Raw genomic sequence first — 16,741 nt, forward strand, 5'->3', positions numbered from 1 at the left:
CCCCCCCCCCAAAAAAAAGCAGTTGTATTAAACCAGAAAGGGCCAATTTCGAACAAAGTAGATAAATCGTCAAAAAAACATGAAATATATTAATTTCCAACAAAATAATTGAATCCTCGACCAAACCAGATTAATTTTAGACCCAAACAGTTGAATTTTTAACCAGAAAGATTAATTTGATATCTACAAAGATGAGTTTTCAAATAAAAAATATAAGTTTGTAATAAAACAGTTGAATTTTCAACCAAATTGTTAAATTTGACAACAAAACACCAAAGTGATGTTAGTCCAAGTTTTATTTGATTAATTTTCAGTGTATATTTTTTTCTTTTCTAATCATTTTTAACTAAATGTTTGAATTCTTAAACTAAACAAAAATAACTAGAATGAAGTAGTCATGTTTTCATTGAGCTGAATTAATTTTTAATGAAAAAACGAATTTTTTAAATATCAGTTCATTTTGTACCAGACAGTTGAATTCTATATTAAATTGTCGAATTTTCAATAAAAAAGCTCATTTAAAATGAATCACAGGGTGGCCGCTGGATCGGGAAACCGGGAATTTTTTGAGACCGGGAAAAACCGGGAAATGACAGTGAATTTTTTTTTGCCTGGGAATTTTACAAATTTGTAGAAGAATATTTTGTCGACGGTCGATTTCAACAGTTTTTAAATAATTAGATGAATTTTTATGTTTTTCAATTATGCTATTATTTACCTTACAATGTGCAATTCAACATTTTCTTACTCTAAAAATTTTTCATTTAAAACTTTTATTTCTAAGCTTACATTTTTAATTTAAAGAATTTCTTAATGCTTTCTTAAAGACTTAAGCAAATAAAGAATAAATGCCTTTGATGTTAAAAATTTTTGATAAAAAACATTTTTATTTAATAAATAAACAAATTTTTTTAATTTATTTTTCCTTTAAGTAATAAAAAGTGAACAAAATCGTTAAAATTTCGAAGAGCCTTTAAACTTTGAACATTACCATTTTAATTGTTGTATTTGAAAAAGGCTTAATTTGTGAGTGAATTTTTTAAATTTTGATATATTATTTACAAATGAAACTTTGTAGAAAAAATTTAAGTAATTTTAAGAGATACTTAGGAGTTTTAAAAAGATAAAAAATTATCATGCAAATTTTAGAAAGTCTTCTTAAAATCTTCTAGAATCTTTTTTGAAAATTTTGTTGAAATCTTTGAAAAACTTTTTAAATATTCTCTTAAAATAATGTTTTAAAATGAAAAATTATTTTTAATTTTCCTATGAATCTTAAGAATTTTTTTGTATTCTTTTGAAGCCTTTCACAATTCTTCAAAAGAATCTAATTTTTTGGTTTAAAATGTGCGAAAATGTACATTTTGTTTTATATCAGGCTATCATTTCAAGTTTTACATTAAGTTTGAATCTTGTCAAAACTCTTGCATATCTCTTAAAATTACTCAAATTACGGCTACAAATAATAAATGTTCAATTGTTATTTATACATCCAAATTGCGAAGGAATTTTCTAAAATTTTCAGGATTTTCTGAAAATTGTAGAAAAAATTCAATTTATTTTAACAGATATTTACAAGATCTGAAAAATTTCCAAAATAATTTTAAATTTAAAACAAATTTAAAACAACTTCTAGATTTCTGAAGATTTTTAAATAAAATTTCGAAGGTATCCAAGGATGTCTAAACTATTTAAAAAGAAAAGAATTGAATTTCTAATTTAAGAAGTGTTCAGTTAAAAAATTTTCAATTTCTCAATATTTAATGTTTCTAGCTTAAAATTCCTTAAAATTATATCATTTTGAAAATTTTAAAGTTCGTTGATTGATTTTTTAATTTAGAGCATTGAAAATGATAACGTGGATTTATATTTTTTTTATATTGAAAAATGTTAGTGCCTTTCATTTTATACGCGTAAATTATCGAGCATTTGAATACATTTTTTAATGAAAAACTTTTAAATTTCAATTTTAAGAGTTCAAAACTTAGCAATTCCACTTTGAGTGCTTTCATTTGCAGCTGAGTTTTTATTACCTCAAGTGGAAATTTTTTTAGCTTAAGTGTTCCATTTTTTAAATTTCATTAACCGTGAAAAATGTTTGCGAACCGGGAGAAACCAGGAAATGCCCGGGAATTTATTTCGTCGGTTTAAACGGCCATCCAGAATCATTTGATTCTTTTTAACAAAAAAGTTAAACTTTCAGTTAAAAAATGAATTTTTAGGGGAAAAAAGTATTTTCAAGTAAAATTATGAATTCTCAACAACAACAAAAAAAGAAGTTTTGAGAAAGTAGTTCAACTTTTAAGAAAGTATTTCAACTTTCAACCAAAGTGTTGAATTTGCAACCTAAATAGATGATTTTTCAACGAAAAATTGTATAGTTTATATTACAACAAAAGAGATTTTAATTTAGAATAAAAAACAATTGAACTAAACCAATAAAAATAAATTTCCAAACAAAATGCTTAAATTCTCAATTAAAATAGATTAATTTTCAACCAGACAGTTGCACTTTTAAGAAAGAAAATTGAGTGTCTGCCAAAAAAAGACGAATTAAAAAAGAACACATTATTTTTCTACCAAACTGCTTAATTTTCAAACAAAAAATACGAATTTTCTACAAAACAGTTCAATTATCAATAAAAAAGTTCATTTTTAACCAAATCAGATTAATTTATAACTACAAAGTTGCATTTTTATCGAAAAATATGAAATTTATATAAAAAGAGAATAATTAAAAAAATATATATATATTCCGCAAAATATTAAAAATTTTCATTAAAAAAAATGTTGTAGACAACTATGAAAGGATAATTCAATAAAATTGTTGAATTTTCAACAAAACAATTGATTTTCAACAAAGTAAGCAAATTTTGAACCAAATACTAAAATTTGTAACAAAAAATTTAATATAAGACTTTTCAAGCTGAAAGAATGAACTCTCATAAAAAATAGTTGGATTTTCTTATTGTATTATATTTATTCAGTTTGAATTTAAGTGGAAAATGAAAAAATAAGAAAAGACTGTGAAGTCTGCGTTATATAAACAGGAATTTTTATTATTTATGTTATGATAAATAACATTTTAAATAAACATTCAAATTCATTTTTAATACTTCAAAATTTTTCTGACACTATGCATTATTTAACAAACTTCAAATAATAAGTTTAATTTATTTTTGAAAGAATTAATAATCTAGAATTTCTAATTGAAAACGAATAATTTGAAATTGAGAGTGTTTGAAATTGAAAATTTTTAAATTAGAAGCACTCAAAATTGAAAATTTTCAGACTAAAGTTTTGAAAGTTGGACGATTTTATTAGAAAGAAGTTGAAATTGTAACATTTGTGATTCAAAATTGAACAATTTTATTTTTAATGGAAGAATATGGAAATTGAATGATTGCAGATTTAAAATGTTTAAATAGGATAATTTCAAAACGTTGAAATTGTATTAAATCTAATTAAAAAAGTTCAAAATTAAATAGTTGAAAATTGAAAACTTTTGACTTTAATTAATTTTCAATTCGAAGTGATTGAAATTCGAATTTAAAAACGAAATTGAATGTTGTTAAGACAAAGCTTTAAAATTTTTAGAATTTACTATTGTTATTGTATAAGAAAATTATAATTTAAAATTAAAATTGATTAGGCGTATTTTCCTAAGATCAAAAAATAAATTTACGGCCATTTCACCGATAAAAATGGGAAAATTGTCAATTTTAAATCTTTAAGATTGAATTATTATTATAAAAAAAATAGTTTCAAACATATAGCAATTTTAAATGGGAAATTTGAAGAATTGAACATTTTCTGCTACGGAAAGTTAAAAATTAAACGAATCCGAACTTTATTTAAAATAAAACAAAAATTTAATTACCAATCATTGTGATGTTAATTCTTTATACTCAAACCTTTAAATTTTCCATTATTTTAAAAAAATTAATAATTTAAAAACTGTTAATTATACTTTTCAAAATTAAAAATTATTCTAAAATCGGACAATTTTAATATATTACACTAAAAAAAAAAATAAATAATTAAAGGATATAAACAAGATTGCTATAGTATGATTCCAATGTTTAAAATGCACAATAGCTTTTCCAGTGAAAATTGTTTTTCTTTTCCAGTTGAATTTGAAATTTTCAGTATCTTGAAATACTTTCAAATAAAAAGTAATTAAATTTTTAATGCCAGCTTTCAAAATGTTCTCATTTTTAAATCTCGAATTAAACAAATTGTTTTCTTAATTTTTCATTACTTTGAGTTTCTTTGGAAGCATTTAATTCAAAATTGTTCAATTATTAAAACCTTTAAACTTAAAATTGTGCAACTATCAAGTCCTTCAATTTTATATTTTACAATTTTAAAGAATTTTAAAAACAATATGCAATTCTTCAATTTTTAAATATTAAACAGCAAAATATTTTTGTCATTATTAATGTTTTAATTTGAAACTTTAAAATTGTGAAATTTGCAATTGGAAACCTTCAATAATTTAAAACCAAACATTTTTTAATTCAAGCCTTTGAAGCAAAAAAAACTTGTATTTCAAAACCTCAAAAATTAAATTCTTTTAGGATTGCGCATTCAAAATTAAAATTAAAAATTGAAATTATAGAAATTTTGAAGATGTTAAATCACGTTCGAAGTGTTTGGACAATTTATTTTTACTAAAAGATTTGATTTGTGCAAAGAAAATTACTGTGATTTTCACAGTTCAAAATTGAAGAATTTTCAATATTGAGAACCTTGATAGTTCAATAATTTTGAAAACTTTGAAAATAATTTGCTTTCTAATTAAAAACTTTCAAAATTAGTTAATTCAATGTGGACAAAGTGAATGAATTATTTGAAAGAATATTATTATTAATTAATAATTTAAGAAGGGCAGATTTAATTTTAAAAAAGCTGTTCTCCTTAAATTAAAAATTGAAAATCTTTTTTTTTTTCAACAGCCAATCTGTCCCGTATGTCGAGAGCCAATTAGCTGTGACTTTGGTAAATTAAATTCGGCGCCACCTCCAGTTGAGGCCGAGAAAGATACAGAGTTTTCATTAACAGAAGAATTGCGAGAACTTCAGAAAAAAATGACAGTTTTATACCTCCACCAGCAAAAACGAGGAGGTATCATCGATTTGGAAGCTGAGGGAGTTAAAATGCTAGTTCGAACAGAAGACGAATCTGTTTCAGCTGCAGAAGAATTGAGTCCACCTGGCCCCAGTTTAAACACTTTTTCGGATCAGGCAGCCCAAGTGGTAAGACTTATTTTTCACTTAATTCAGGAAACATAGTCCGTTCCCTTTTTTACCCAATACACTTTTTTCTCCTATTTTCCTCGCAAATAAAAAGAAAATATCCCCTGAAAAATTTAAATTGAAAATTTTGACCCAATTTAGCCCTTGTCCACCTTTTTACAGGATTTTGATTCATTTTTTAAGAATCATAAACAGAAATTCAAGACATTAGAAAAAAATACGCTTTGAAAAATATTCTTTTTGATAATAGCAATTTAAAATATTTCGTAAACGATTTATTGGCTAATTTTGTAGATCTGAAAGAAAGATAAATCAATTCTTTGTTGTAAATCAAAAATATCTTTTTAGAGATATCGAGCTTCAAAGTAAAAAATAAGGACACTCTTTACGAAAAAAAAGGAAAATAAATTCTTTAAAATAAAATTAATGCAGGTGCTAATATTAAAGTCAAATTAAAATGCATAAAATTGCTAATATTCCAAGGAAAAATATTGTATTTTCAACAAAATAGATTAATTCTTAACCAAGTAGTTTAATCTTCAACCAAGTAGCTGAATTTTCTACAAAAAATATTACTTTTTAACAGAATCGTTGACTTTTTAAAAAATAAATAAATATTCTACGAAATAGTGTAATTTTTAACAAAAGAAATGTTTTTTTTTAACCAAATTTTTAGAAAAATGATGAATTTTCAACCATAAAAGGTAAAAAGAATGTAATAATTAATATTCCAACTGAAAGCATTTTATTTTAGATCAAGAACAGTTGAATTTTTCACGAAAAACGATTTTTCAGTCAAGAAAGAAAACAAAAACTGAACCACATTGTTCAATTTTCAAGCTAAAAATATGACTTTTCTACAAGATAGTTGAATTTTCTACCGAATTGGTTGGATTTCCAACCCAAAAGTGATGAATTTTCAACAAAGTGGTCAAATTTTCAAACAGTTGCATTTTTATCAATCAGTTGAATATTCAACCAAAAAGATGACTTCTTAACAAAAAATATAATAGTTGATATTTCAACCAAAAAGTTTTTAAGTTTAAATTAAAAACAATTCAATTCATAAAAAAACAAAAAATTTTAATAAAATGATTCAACCCTTAATAACTAAATCAGATTAATTTCTAACCAACAAAAGTGAATTGTGAATGCAAAATGTAATTTCATTTTAAAAAATAATTTTAAATTAAGAAGAGATGAGTTTTCAAACAAAAAAGACTTTTCAGTTAAGAAAGAAAAAAATGTTAACCAAATTGTTGAATTTTCAAGCTAAAAAGACAAATTTTCTACAAGGCAGTTGAAGTTTCTACCGAATTGGTTGAATTTCCAACCCAAAAATGATGAATTTTCAACAAAATGGTAAAATTTTCAAACAGTTGCATTTTTAAGCAAAAAATTAATATTCAATAAAGTAGTTGAATTTTTAATTAATCAGCTGAATATTCAACCAAAAAGGTGACTTCTTAACAAAAAACGTAATAGTTGATATTTCAACCAAAAAGTTTTTAACTTTAAATTAAAAACAGTTCAATTCATGAAAAATAAATAATAAATACAAAATTTTAAGAAAATGATTGAACCCTTAATCAAAGCGGATTAATTTTTGAGCAACAAAAGTAAATTCTGAATGAAAAATGTAATTTTATTACAAATAATAATGTTAAATTAAGAAGAGTGGAGTTTTCGAACAAAAAAGACTTTTCAGCCAAGAAATAAATAAAATGTTGACCAAATTGTTGGTTTTTCAAGCTAGAGGGATCAATTTTCTACAAGACAGTTTTAAACAGTTGACAGTTTTTTTTTTTTTGAAAATTTAACCCTCTTTTAAAAAATTACTCGTTTTGACATTCAACTTTAACTATTTAGTTATAAAAGTTAAAAATATTTTTTTTATTTTGATGAAAAATTCATCTCTTTTGACCGGGAATTTTACAAATTTATAAAAGAAAAGTCTGTCCACGTTCGATTTCAACAGTATTAAAATAATTACTTAAATTTCTACGTTTTTCAATTATGCTATAATTTAGCCTACAATGCGTAATTCAAATTTTTTTTTACTTAAAGAATTGTCCATTTAAAATTTTTATTTTTAAGCGTACATTTTAAATTCAAAGATTTTTAAAATCTTTTCTTGAAGACTAAAACAAATAAAAGCCTCAGATGATGAAAATTTTCGATAAAAAACATTTTTCTTTAATAAATAAATACATTTTTTAAATTTATCTCTACTTTAAGTAATAAAAAGTGAACAAAAACGATTTGACAAAACGATTTTAAATCGCTGTAAAATTTAAGAATTTTCAGATTGTAACGTTAAAACTTAAACGGTTTCAATTTGAAAGTCTTAGTTATTAAACAAACGTGAACGTGTGACTGAAAGTTTATAAACTATTTTCAACTTAATAATAACTTCAGGATAATATATTCTTAATTAAAGGATTTTAAACCAATTTTAAATATTGTTTCAGTCTAAAATATTCAATTTTTAACCGATTCAATTTCAAATTTCTAATAAAAAAAAATTAATTATTGAATATTTAGCAATATTCGAATTTTTATTTAAGACAAGTAAATTGAAAGCAAACATTTAAAATTGAAGAATCTTTAACTGAATTGTTTGGCATAGAAAACCTGGAATCGTTAAAATTTCTAAAAGCTTTTAAACTTTGAACGTTACAATTTTACTTGTTGTATTTTAAAATTGCTTAATTTGTATATAAAATTTTTAAATTTTGATGTATAATTTATAAATGAACATTTGTAGAAAAAATGTAAGTAATTTTAAGAGGTATTTAGGAGGTTTAAAAAGGTTAAAAATGATCATGCAAATTTGAGAAAGTTTTCTTAAAATCTTCTAGAATTTTTTTTGAAAATTTTGTTTAAATCTTTGAAAAACTTTTTAGACATTCTCTTAAAATAATGTTTCAAAATGAAAAATTATTTTTAATTTTCCTATGAATCTTAAGAAAATTTTTTTATTCTTTTGAAGCATCTCACAATTCTTGAAAAGAATCTAACTTTTTGGTTTAAAATGTGCGAAAAGGTATATTTTGTTTTATATCAGGCTATCATTTCAAGTTTTACATTAAATTTGAATCTTGTCAAAACTTCTACATATCTCTTAAATTACTCAAATTTCGCCTACAAGTAATAAATGTTCAATTATTATTTATACATCCAAATTGTAAAGAAATTTTATAAAACTTGCAGGATTTTCTGAAAATTGTAGAAAAAATTCAATCTATTTTGACAAATATTTAGAAGTTCTGAAAAAATGTCCAAAATAATTTGAAATATAAAACAAATTTAAAACAATTTCTAGATTTTTCAAGATTTTGAAGCTTTCCAAGGATGCTTAAACTATTCAAAAAGAAAATAATTGAATTTCTAATTTCAGAAGTGCTCAGTTAAAATTTTTGCAATTTTTCAATATTTGACGTTTCTAGCTTAAAATTCCTTAAAATTATATAATTTTGAAAATTTTAAAGTTCGTTGATTGAGTTTTAATTTAGAGCATTGAATATGATAACGTGGATTTATATTTTTTTATATTGAAAAATTATAGCGTCTTTAATTTTATACGCGTAAATTATTGAGCATTTGAATACAACATTTTTTAATTAAAAACTTTTAAATCTCAATTAAAAAATTTTAAAATTTAACAGTTTCATTTTAAGTGCTTTCATTTGCATCTCAGTTTTTATTACCTGAAGTGGACATTTTTTTAGCTTTAGTGTTCCATTTTTTAATTTCATTGACTGAAAAATGTTTGTGAACCGGGAAAAAACCAGGAAATGACCGGGAATTTATTTCGTCGATTAAAACGGCAACCCTGTAATGCTACTGACTCATAATAATTTTTTTTAAATTTAACTGTTTGGTTAAAATTTCATCTTTCTTAGTTGAAAACGCTCTATTTTTTGAAAACTAAACTTTTCAGGTTGATAATTTAACTGTTTTTTAAAAAGTCGTATTTTTGGCTTGAAAATTGAACTATTTGGTTAAAGTTTAATCTTGTTTGTTTGAAAATTAGATTATTTATTTTGAAAATTCATCTTCGTAGATGGAAAATTCAATTATATGTTGCAAATTCAGTTTTTTTGGTCGAAAATTCTACTGTTTTGTCGAAAAATTGTCTCTTTTTATTAAAAGTGCAAATATTTGGTTGAAAATGCAATTATTTGGTTAAAAATTCATCTTTTTGCGTAAGAAATAATCTTTTTTTTTTGTAGAAAATTCAACTTTTCATCTTGATAATTTAAGTGTCATTAGAAAAATTCGTCTTTGTGGCTTGAAAATATAACTATTTGGTTAAATTTTCGTATTTCTGCTTGAATTTGATTTGATTGAATTTTTTTACCTAATTCAACTATTTATTTGAAAATCAATCTGTAAGGCTCAGAAGTCAACTGTTTTCCAAACCATTCGACTTTTTAATTTATAAACTCAACTCTTCTGTTTAAAATTCGACTTTTGGTAGAAAATTGGACTCAATATTGTATTTATATTAATTTTATTAATATTTCCGTAAAAATTCACCCTATTTTCCCTGTTTCGAGAGCATTTTGGCTGTGAAGTCTGAATTATTAAAAATTGAATAATTTCCTATTTAAATTTAAAAAGTCTCAAATTTAAAGCCTTCATTGTTGAGCAGTTTCAAGTTTAAAGTGTTTTTATTGGAAATAACGTTACGTTTTTTATCAAAAAAAATATTATTTAGTTAAAGTTTTTTTTAGTTGAAGGTTCATCTCTTTGGTTGAAAATTTAACTAATTTGATGAAAATTTTGTTCACGTTTCGTTAAAAATAAATTTTTTCAAACTTAAAATTAAACTATTCTATTTTGGATAAAAAATGTATCTTTTTCAGTTAAAAATTTAACTAGTTAGTTAAAAATGTATCCTTTTTGTTTAAAAATTAAATTATTTAATTGAAATATCAACTGTTATATGCTTCGTTGAGAAATCATGTTTTTTGGTCGAGTCGAATTTGTTTATTAAGGATTGGTCATTTTATGTTGAAAATTTAACTATTTGCTTTTAAATGAACTTTTATGTTAAAAATACAACTGTTACGTAGAAAATTAATTCTTTTGGCTTAAGATTTCAACAATTTTGTAGTAAATTAGACTATTTGCTTGAAAATTAAACTTTTTTTTGCAGATCATTTGTCTTTTTGGCATTAAAATTAAATAAATTTGTTGAAAATTCATTTATTTTGTCAAAAATACGTCTTCTTTGGTAGAACAATAATCTTTTTGATCGAAAATTAAACAGTTTTGTTAAAAATTCGCTTTTTTTTATTCAAAGTAATTTTTTTTCAGAGTTTTTATCAGAAAATTCACCTATTCCATTTTGATTGAAACTATATCCTGTATGTTGTATATATTAAAAATGTAACTATTTGGAAGACACTTTATGTATTCTGTTGAAAAGTCATCTTTTTGGGTAGAAAATTAATATTGCTTGTTGAAAATTTTGGATCAAAATAGATTCATTTTTAACCAATCAGTTAAAGTTTAATGTTAAAAATACTCCTTTTTAGAAAATGGTAGAAAATTTGTCTTTTTGGCTGGAAAATTGAATAATTTGATTAAATTTTCGTTTATTTATTGGTTAAAAAATCTGTTTTGTTTGGAAATTCCACTCTTTTTTATTTAAAATTATTACTTTTTATATAAAATTACATTTTTCATTAAAAATTAATCTGTTTATGCTAAGGACTAACATATTTTGTTGAACATTTGTTTTATTTAGACGAACTAAACAATGTTTTGATTTAAAATTATAAACTTCTTGGTTGAAATATCATCTATTACATTTTTTGTTGAGAACTCATCTTTTTTTGTTTTTTGAAAATTCGACTATTTGACTAAAAGTTCAACTACTTTTTTTAGAATGAAATTTTTTTTGCTTGAAAATGCATCTGTCTTTGATTGAAGTTTAATCTTTTCTGTTTGAAAATTTGACCTTTTTTTTGGAAATTCATCTTTTTGAGTTGAAATTCCAACCACTTCGGTATAAAATGCAACTGTTTTGTAGAACATTCGTCCTTTTGGCTTAAAAGTTCCACAATGTGGTTTAAAGTTTTTTTCTTTCTTAAATAAAAATTCGTTTTTGGTGAAAAATCCAACTTTTCTTAAATTAAAATGAAAATCCTTTTAGTTGCAATATCAATTATTACCTTTTGCTTTAAGAATTTATCTATTTTTTTTTTTAATAAAGTTAATTTTCTTGGTTTCAATTTCATTTTTCTCTGAAGATTGAACTATTTGGAAAACACATGTCTTTTTGTTAAAAAATTATACTATTTCGTTGAGAATTTATGAATTTTTCGAAAATTGAAATATTTTTTGAAAACTCAAGTATTTTGTTTTTTGATTGAAAATGATCCTTTATGTTAATAAATCATCTTTTTCCGATTTAAAAGCTCACTGTTTTCTAAAATATTCGATTCTTTCATTAAAAAACTTTACTTTTTTGTTGAAAATTCATATTTTATGGTAGAAAAGTTATCTTTCTTTGAAAAATAACTTTCATTAATGAAAATTCAACTGTCTTCTAAAAAAATTGGCTTGAAAATTTGAGCATTTGGTTGAAAATTCATATTTGTATGCTGAAAATTCAACTATTTTGTTAGAAATTAAACTCTTTTGTTCAAAATTTAACTATTTTTTTAAAGTCATCATTTTTTATCGAAAATTCAACTATGCTGTTATAAATGCATACTTTCGGACAAAAAATTAATCTTTTATGGTAGAAAAGTCACCTTTCTTGGTAGAAAATTTATCTTTCGTAATTGAAAACGAACTTTTTTTGTTAAAAATTCCACTTTTCGAAAAAAATCGTCTTATTGGCTTGACAATTTTACCATTTGGTTAAATATTAAAAAAAAATAGGTTGAAAATGTAAACATCGTTTAATGTCAGATAAAATCAATATATGAGATAAGAATTCAAAAGAGTATCATACAAATTCACGAATTAAAAGCGAAATTCCATGTCATTTTTTGGACTCAATTATTAAAATTAAAATTATATTAGAATGAATTTTAAAAAAAGTGTAAAATTATTTTCCATTGTTGTTATGTAGAAGTTCTGTAAAGAATTATTGATATTTGTAATAGTTATAAGTAAAATTATAAATGTTTAAGAGGCTCAGTTTCAAAAGTGAAAAATTATGATTGCCATATTTAAATTTCCAAGAAGATTGTTTATGGTGTAGAATTGTTTTAATAATTAGATGAAAACATTCGAAGAAAAATTAAGTAAAAATAATATATTAATTATTAATATAATAATATAATAATTAATATCTTCTTTTTAAGCATTATACGTTAAACTTATCATTATCTAATTTTTATATTTATTAAAACTATTCTACAGCATAAAAAATCTTTTTGTAAATTTAGATATTTAGAAATTTTATCCCTATGGGATAAAATATAGGGACCAAAGGGTACTTTTTGGCACGCTCATAGGGTACTTTTTTGACAGTAAAAGGGTGACGAATTCAGGATATATTCAGAAAATTTCAGAATATTTCAAATTATATTCATAAGAATTGAAATTAATGAAAAAAACTATTTAAAAATTCCATTGGTTTCCGTAAAACTGGAATGAATTTGAAGGAATATAAGATAAAAGAGAAGAATTTGATAAAATTCATAAAAATTTGTGAATTAAAAGAAAATTAAATGAATTTAAAACAATTTGAAAATATGAAAAAAACTTCATTAAATTCAGTAATTTTGAAGAAGAACTAAAAGTAATTCAAAGAATTTGATTAAATGCCTAAGGATTCAAGGTGCGGACTTTAGGATCAATGAAATAAAAACTTTTAAAAATTCAAAAAAAGTCACTTAATTAAGTAGAATTGAGTGAATTTAGAATTCTATAAAATTCCAAAGAATTAAAAAGAATTCAGGGCGAATTCCAAAGAATTTTAAATCTCTGAAATCTTACTACTTTCTAACACAAGAAGTGACTAATGATTACAAAACAATTCAAGTTAAATTCCAAATAATTCAATTGAAATGGAATAATTCTAAGAATCGACAAAAATTTGATGTATTACAATCAATTTTGAGTGAATTCAGATAAATTTAAAAGAAATGAGAAGAATTAAATTAAATTCATTAAAAAACAAGTTGAATTTAAAAAGCAATCGAGAGAATTGAAAACAATTTAAAAATATGGAAAATTGATTAAATTGGGTAGAATTGGGTGAATTTAGAAAAATTCAAAAGAATTTAAAAGGTCTTAGGATACATTAATAAGAATTCAGGGCCAATTTCGAATTAATTGCAAAAAATATTTAGAAATATTTTGAAATCTTCGAAAGAATACCTTTTGGAAATCCCTTGAAATTGTTTAAATCTCTTGAAAACGCCTGAGAATCTTTTACAATACCTTTGCAATCTTTTAAAATAACCTAAGCTATTCAAAATCCTTCAAGCTCCTTAAAAATTGTATAAAGCTCTTGAAAATGCCAAAGAATTTGAAAAAAAAATACGTAAAATATTTCAAATCCTTTAATGATTTTATCAATTTATCCTCAGGATTAATTAAATTAAAACTTTTCAACATTAAAAAAAAAAAAATCCACTCCCTTAAGTAGAATAGAGTAAATTTAGAGAAATGCAAGTAAATTAAACAAATTAAAGTGAATTCATCAAATTGAAGAGAATTAATCAAATTCAAGAGAATTCCAAAGAATTTAGGGTAAATTAATAAGAATTAAGGGTGAATTCCATACCTCTTAAATCTTAAACCCTTAAAGGGCATACTGGGTGTAGAACACCCAGCGACTTATTTGCGCTTTACAAAAACGTAACAAATTCAAGAAAATGGAGCATATGACGCCAGATTAACAAATGACATGAAAACCTATTTTTCTATGTCATTTGCACATAATTTTGATTTTTATAATTTTGATACGCAGTTTAAGATCAATAAAATCGTTTAATAACGCAAAGTACGGTGTTTCATTTTTCATTGAATTCAAGCTTTTATTTTTTTTAATAAATACCTTCTTTGGAACGAATACTATAAGACTAATTTTATTTTTGAAGCGCCATATCTCGGAAGTGTCCAAGTAAAATTTTAAGTAAAAATATCAAAAACTTAAAAAGTTATGAATTTTAGAGTGAAAGAAATCACTTTTTAATTTTTTTTCGAAAAAGGATTTTTTTAACTACTTTAAATTTCAAAAACTGTTATGCAGCCTTTTTCTACTAAAACCAGATAGATTAAACATCATTATTTGATTTTCTTGTAAAAAACTATACAATACCGTCGGCACAGCACATGTGTTAATACTCTTGGGTTCCTAACACCCAGTATGCTTTTGATGTAATTTTACGGAAATGTGCCCTTTAACGGTTAAAACCCTACAAAATACCTAACTTCTCATGAATAAATTCTTTAAAATCCACTAAAATATTATAATATCCCGTGAAATTCAATGATACATTTTTTTCAAATCATGGAAAATGTATTAGAAAACATTGAGAGTTTTAAAATATCTTAAAATTATTGAAATCCTCGGAAATCTTATAAAACCTTTAAACTTTTTCCTAAAATCTTTAAAATTCCTTCAATTATTGAAATTATTACAAATTTCTCGGAATCTTCCTAAATACCCTGAAATATTTCAAAGACTTCAAGATAATTCAAAAACAGGTATAGACCTTAAATGAATAGTGATTAATCCATGAATTAATTTACTGCATGAAAATTGACTAATGTGATCTTTTTTTTATTGGGAAAAGTGACTAATGGTGACTTTTCAAAATTACTCCTTACTGAAATTCTCTGATTTTGTTGTCGTTTCAAAGTGTCTGACTAAAATAGGGTAGTTAAGGGACCTTAATTGAATGTAGGATACAATAGGAGATATAGGAACCGGTCTGTGAGGCCTGAAGACATAATTCACGATTACTGGGGCGTTTACCTTAAATTTTTTTGTTTTGAAAATACGTCTCTTTTACTGGGAAATTAATTTATTTGAAATTAAAATTATTTCTTGAAAAAAAGATCATACTCTTTTTTCAATACATTGGGAAACGAACCACAAAACTTCTGATTTTCGGTCAGGTGCTTTTCCAATTAAGCTATTAGAGGGATTAGAATAAGAACTCTTAATTCAAGAAAATAACGCTAATTTTTAGGTAGGTGTTAATGGTACAAGTAATTATTTAAAGGAATCTGTTATATCATCAGAGATGGTACTTTACCAACCGTAGACAACCCTCCAAACCATGAAGGCAGAAAACCTACACAATATCGATCAAGTTAAGAATCTTCAATAACAGAAAATGCTTAACGTCTATTCAGACTAGATGGAAAATAATATTTCAAATTAAAATTAAAAGTATTTCTTGAAAGAAAGATTATACTCCATTCGCGTATCATTCCCAATGGAGTGAGAAAAGTATGATCTTTTTTTCAAGGAATAATTTTAATTTTAATTTGAAATATTATTTTCCATTTAGTCTGATTAGACGTTAAGCATTTTCTGTTATTGAAGATTCTTAACTTGATCGATATTGTGTAGATTTTCTGCCTTCATGCTTTGAAGGGTTGTCTACGGTTGGTAAAGTACCATCTCTGATGATATAACAGATTCCTTTAAATAATTAATTGAGCTGCCGGATCGAAGAAGGGCACATAAACTTATTTCGCCGGGAGTGGGGAGGCCCCTGTAAGTTTTCAAAAGCATTTTCGTATTTTAATTTTTAAAAACTATATCTAGATGTAGAATTTCATTGCGCATTTTTTTCCCCTCAGGCAAAAAGTTGTAGCTTTTTTATTTTTCTAATTAAAGCCAAAAAACTGGCTTTTCTGGAAAAATCAATTTTAATTTGTTTTCAACTTCAACTCGTGCTCAGTCAGTCAATTTTCAGGATTTTTCAATAAAATTTTCACAGAATGTAGTTCAAAATGTCCTTCGACTGATAGAGCAAAAGGACCTTCAAAATTTATTTAAGAAAAATTGTTGTTAATTTTTTTCTGGGGCCTGGCGCTTATCGGACTTCTCTAACTTGCAGCGTTTCGTTTATCGAGCGAATTTTGAGCAACGAAAAACTTTCAGCAAGAAAGTTGTCAACAACAGTACAAAGTAGTGTTCTGGAAAATTTTAGTCCAATCGAATTGATATTCCAGAAATTATTAACGTCTTAAGCCGATAGGAGCTAGGCGACTTGCGCGCGGGCTGTAGCGAGAGTCTCAGATCCGATTTATAATACAGTTCACCGGCGCCAAAAGTAAAAACTAATCAAGTAATCAGGTAATATCAAAGGAGTATGCACAAATAAACACTAGTGCATATTGTAAAATAATTTAAAAATGTAAAATTATGTTAAATAAAATGGTTCTATTTTTATGACAAACTGTACAAAAGTAAAACAAAACATAAACAGCTGATAGTTGAGATTCGCCGATTGTTAAATCAATCCGAGCTCTGTATATGTGACTTTAAA

At 24.2% G+C, this 16,741-nt stretch overlaps 1 protein-coding gene across 2 annotated transcripts in view; it reads left to right on the forward strand.

Moving 5' to 3' along the window:
- Window positions 1–16,741, forward strand: part of LOC117178236 (E3 ubiquitin-protein ligase RNF25) — a 27,900-nt gene that overhangs the window by 10,134 nt on the left and 1,025 nt on the right. For both annotated transcript variants that reach the window (XM_033369563.1, XM_033369564.1), the window contains exon 5: window positions 4,959–5,258. In XM_033369563.1, the coding sequence (XP_033225454.1) occupies window positions 4,959–5,258 (300 nt within the window). The remainder of the gene's footprint in view (window positions 1–4,958; window positions 5,259–16,741) is intronic.

Source organism: Belonocnema kinseyi, chromosome 8 (assembly GCF_010883055.1).
Source record: "Belonocnema kinseyi isolate 2016_QV_RU_SX_M_011 chromosome 8, B_treatae_v1, whole genome shotgun sequence".
Classification (NCBI taxonomy): domain Eukaryota; kingdom Metazoa; phylum Arthropoda; class Insecta; order Hymenoptera; family Cynipidae; genus Belonocnema; species Belonocnema kinseyi.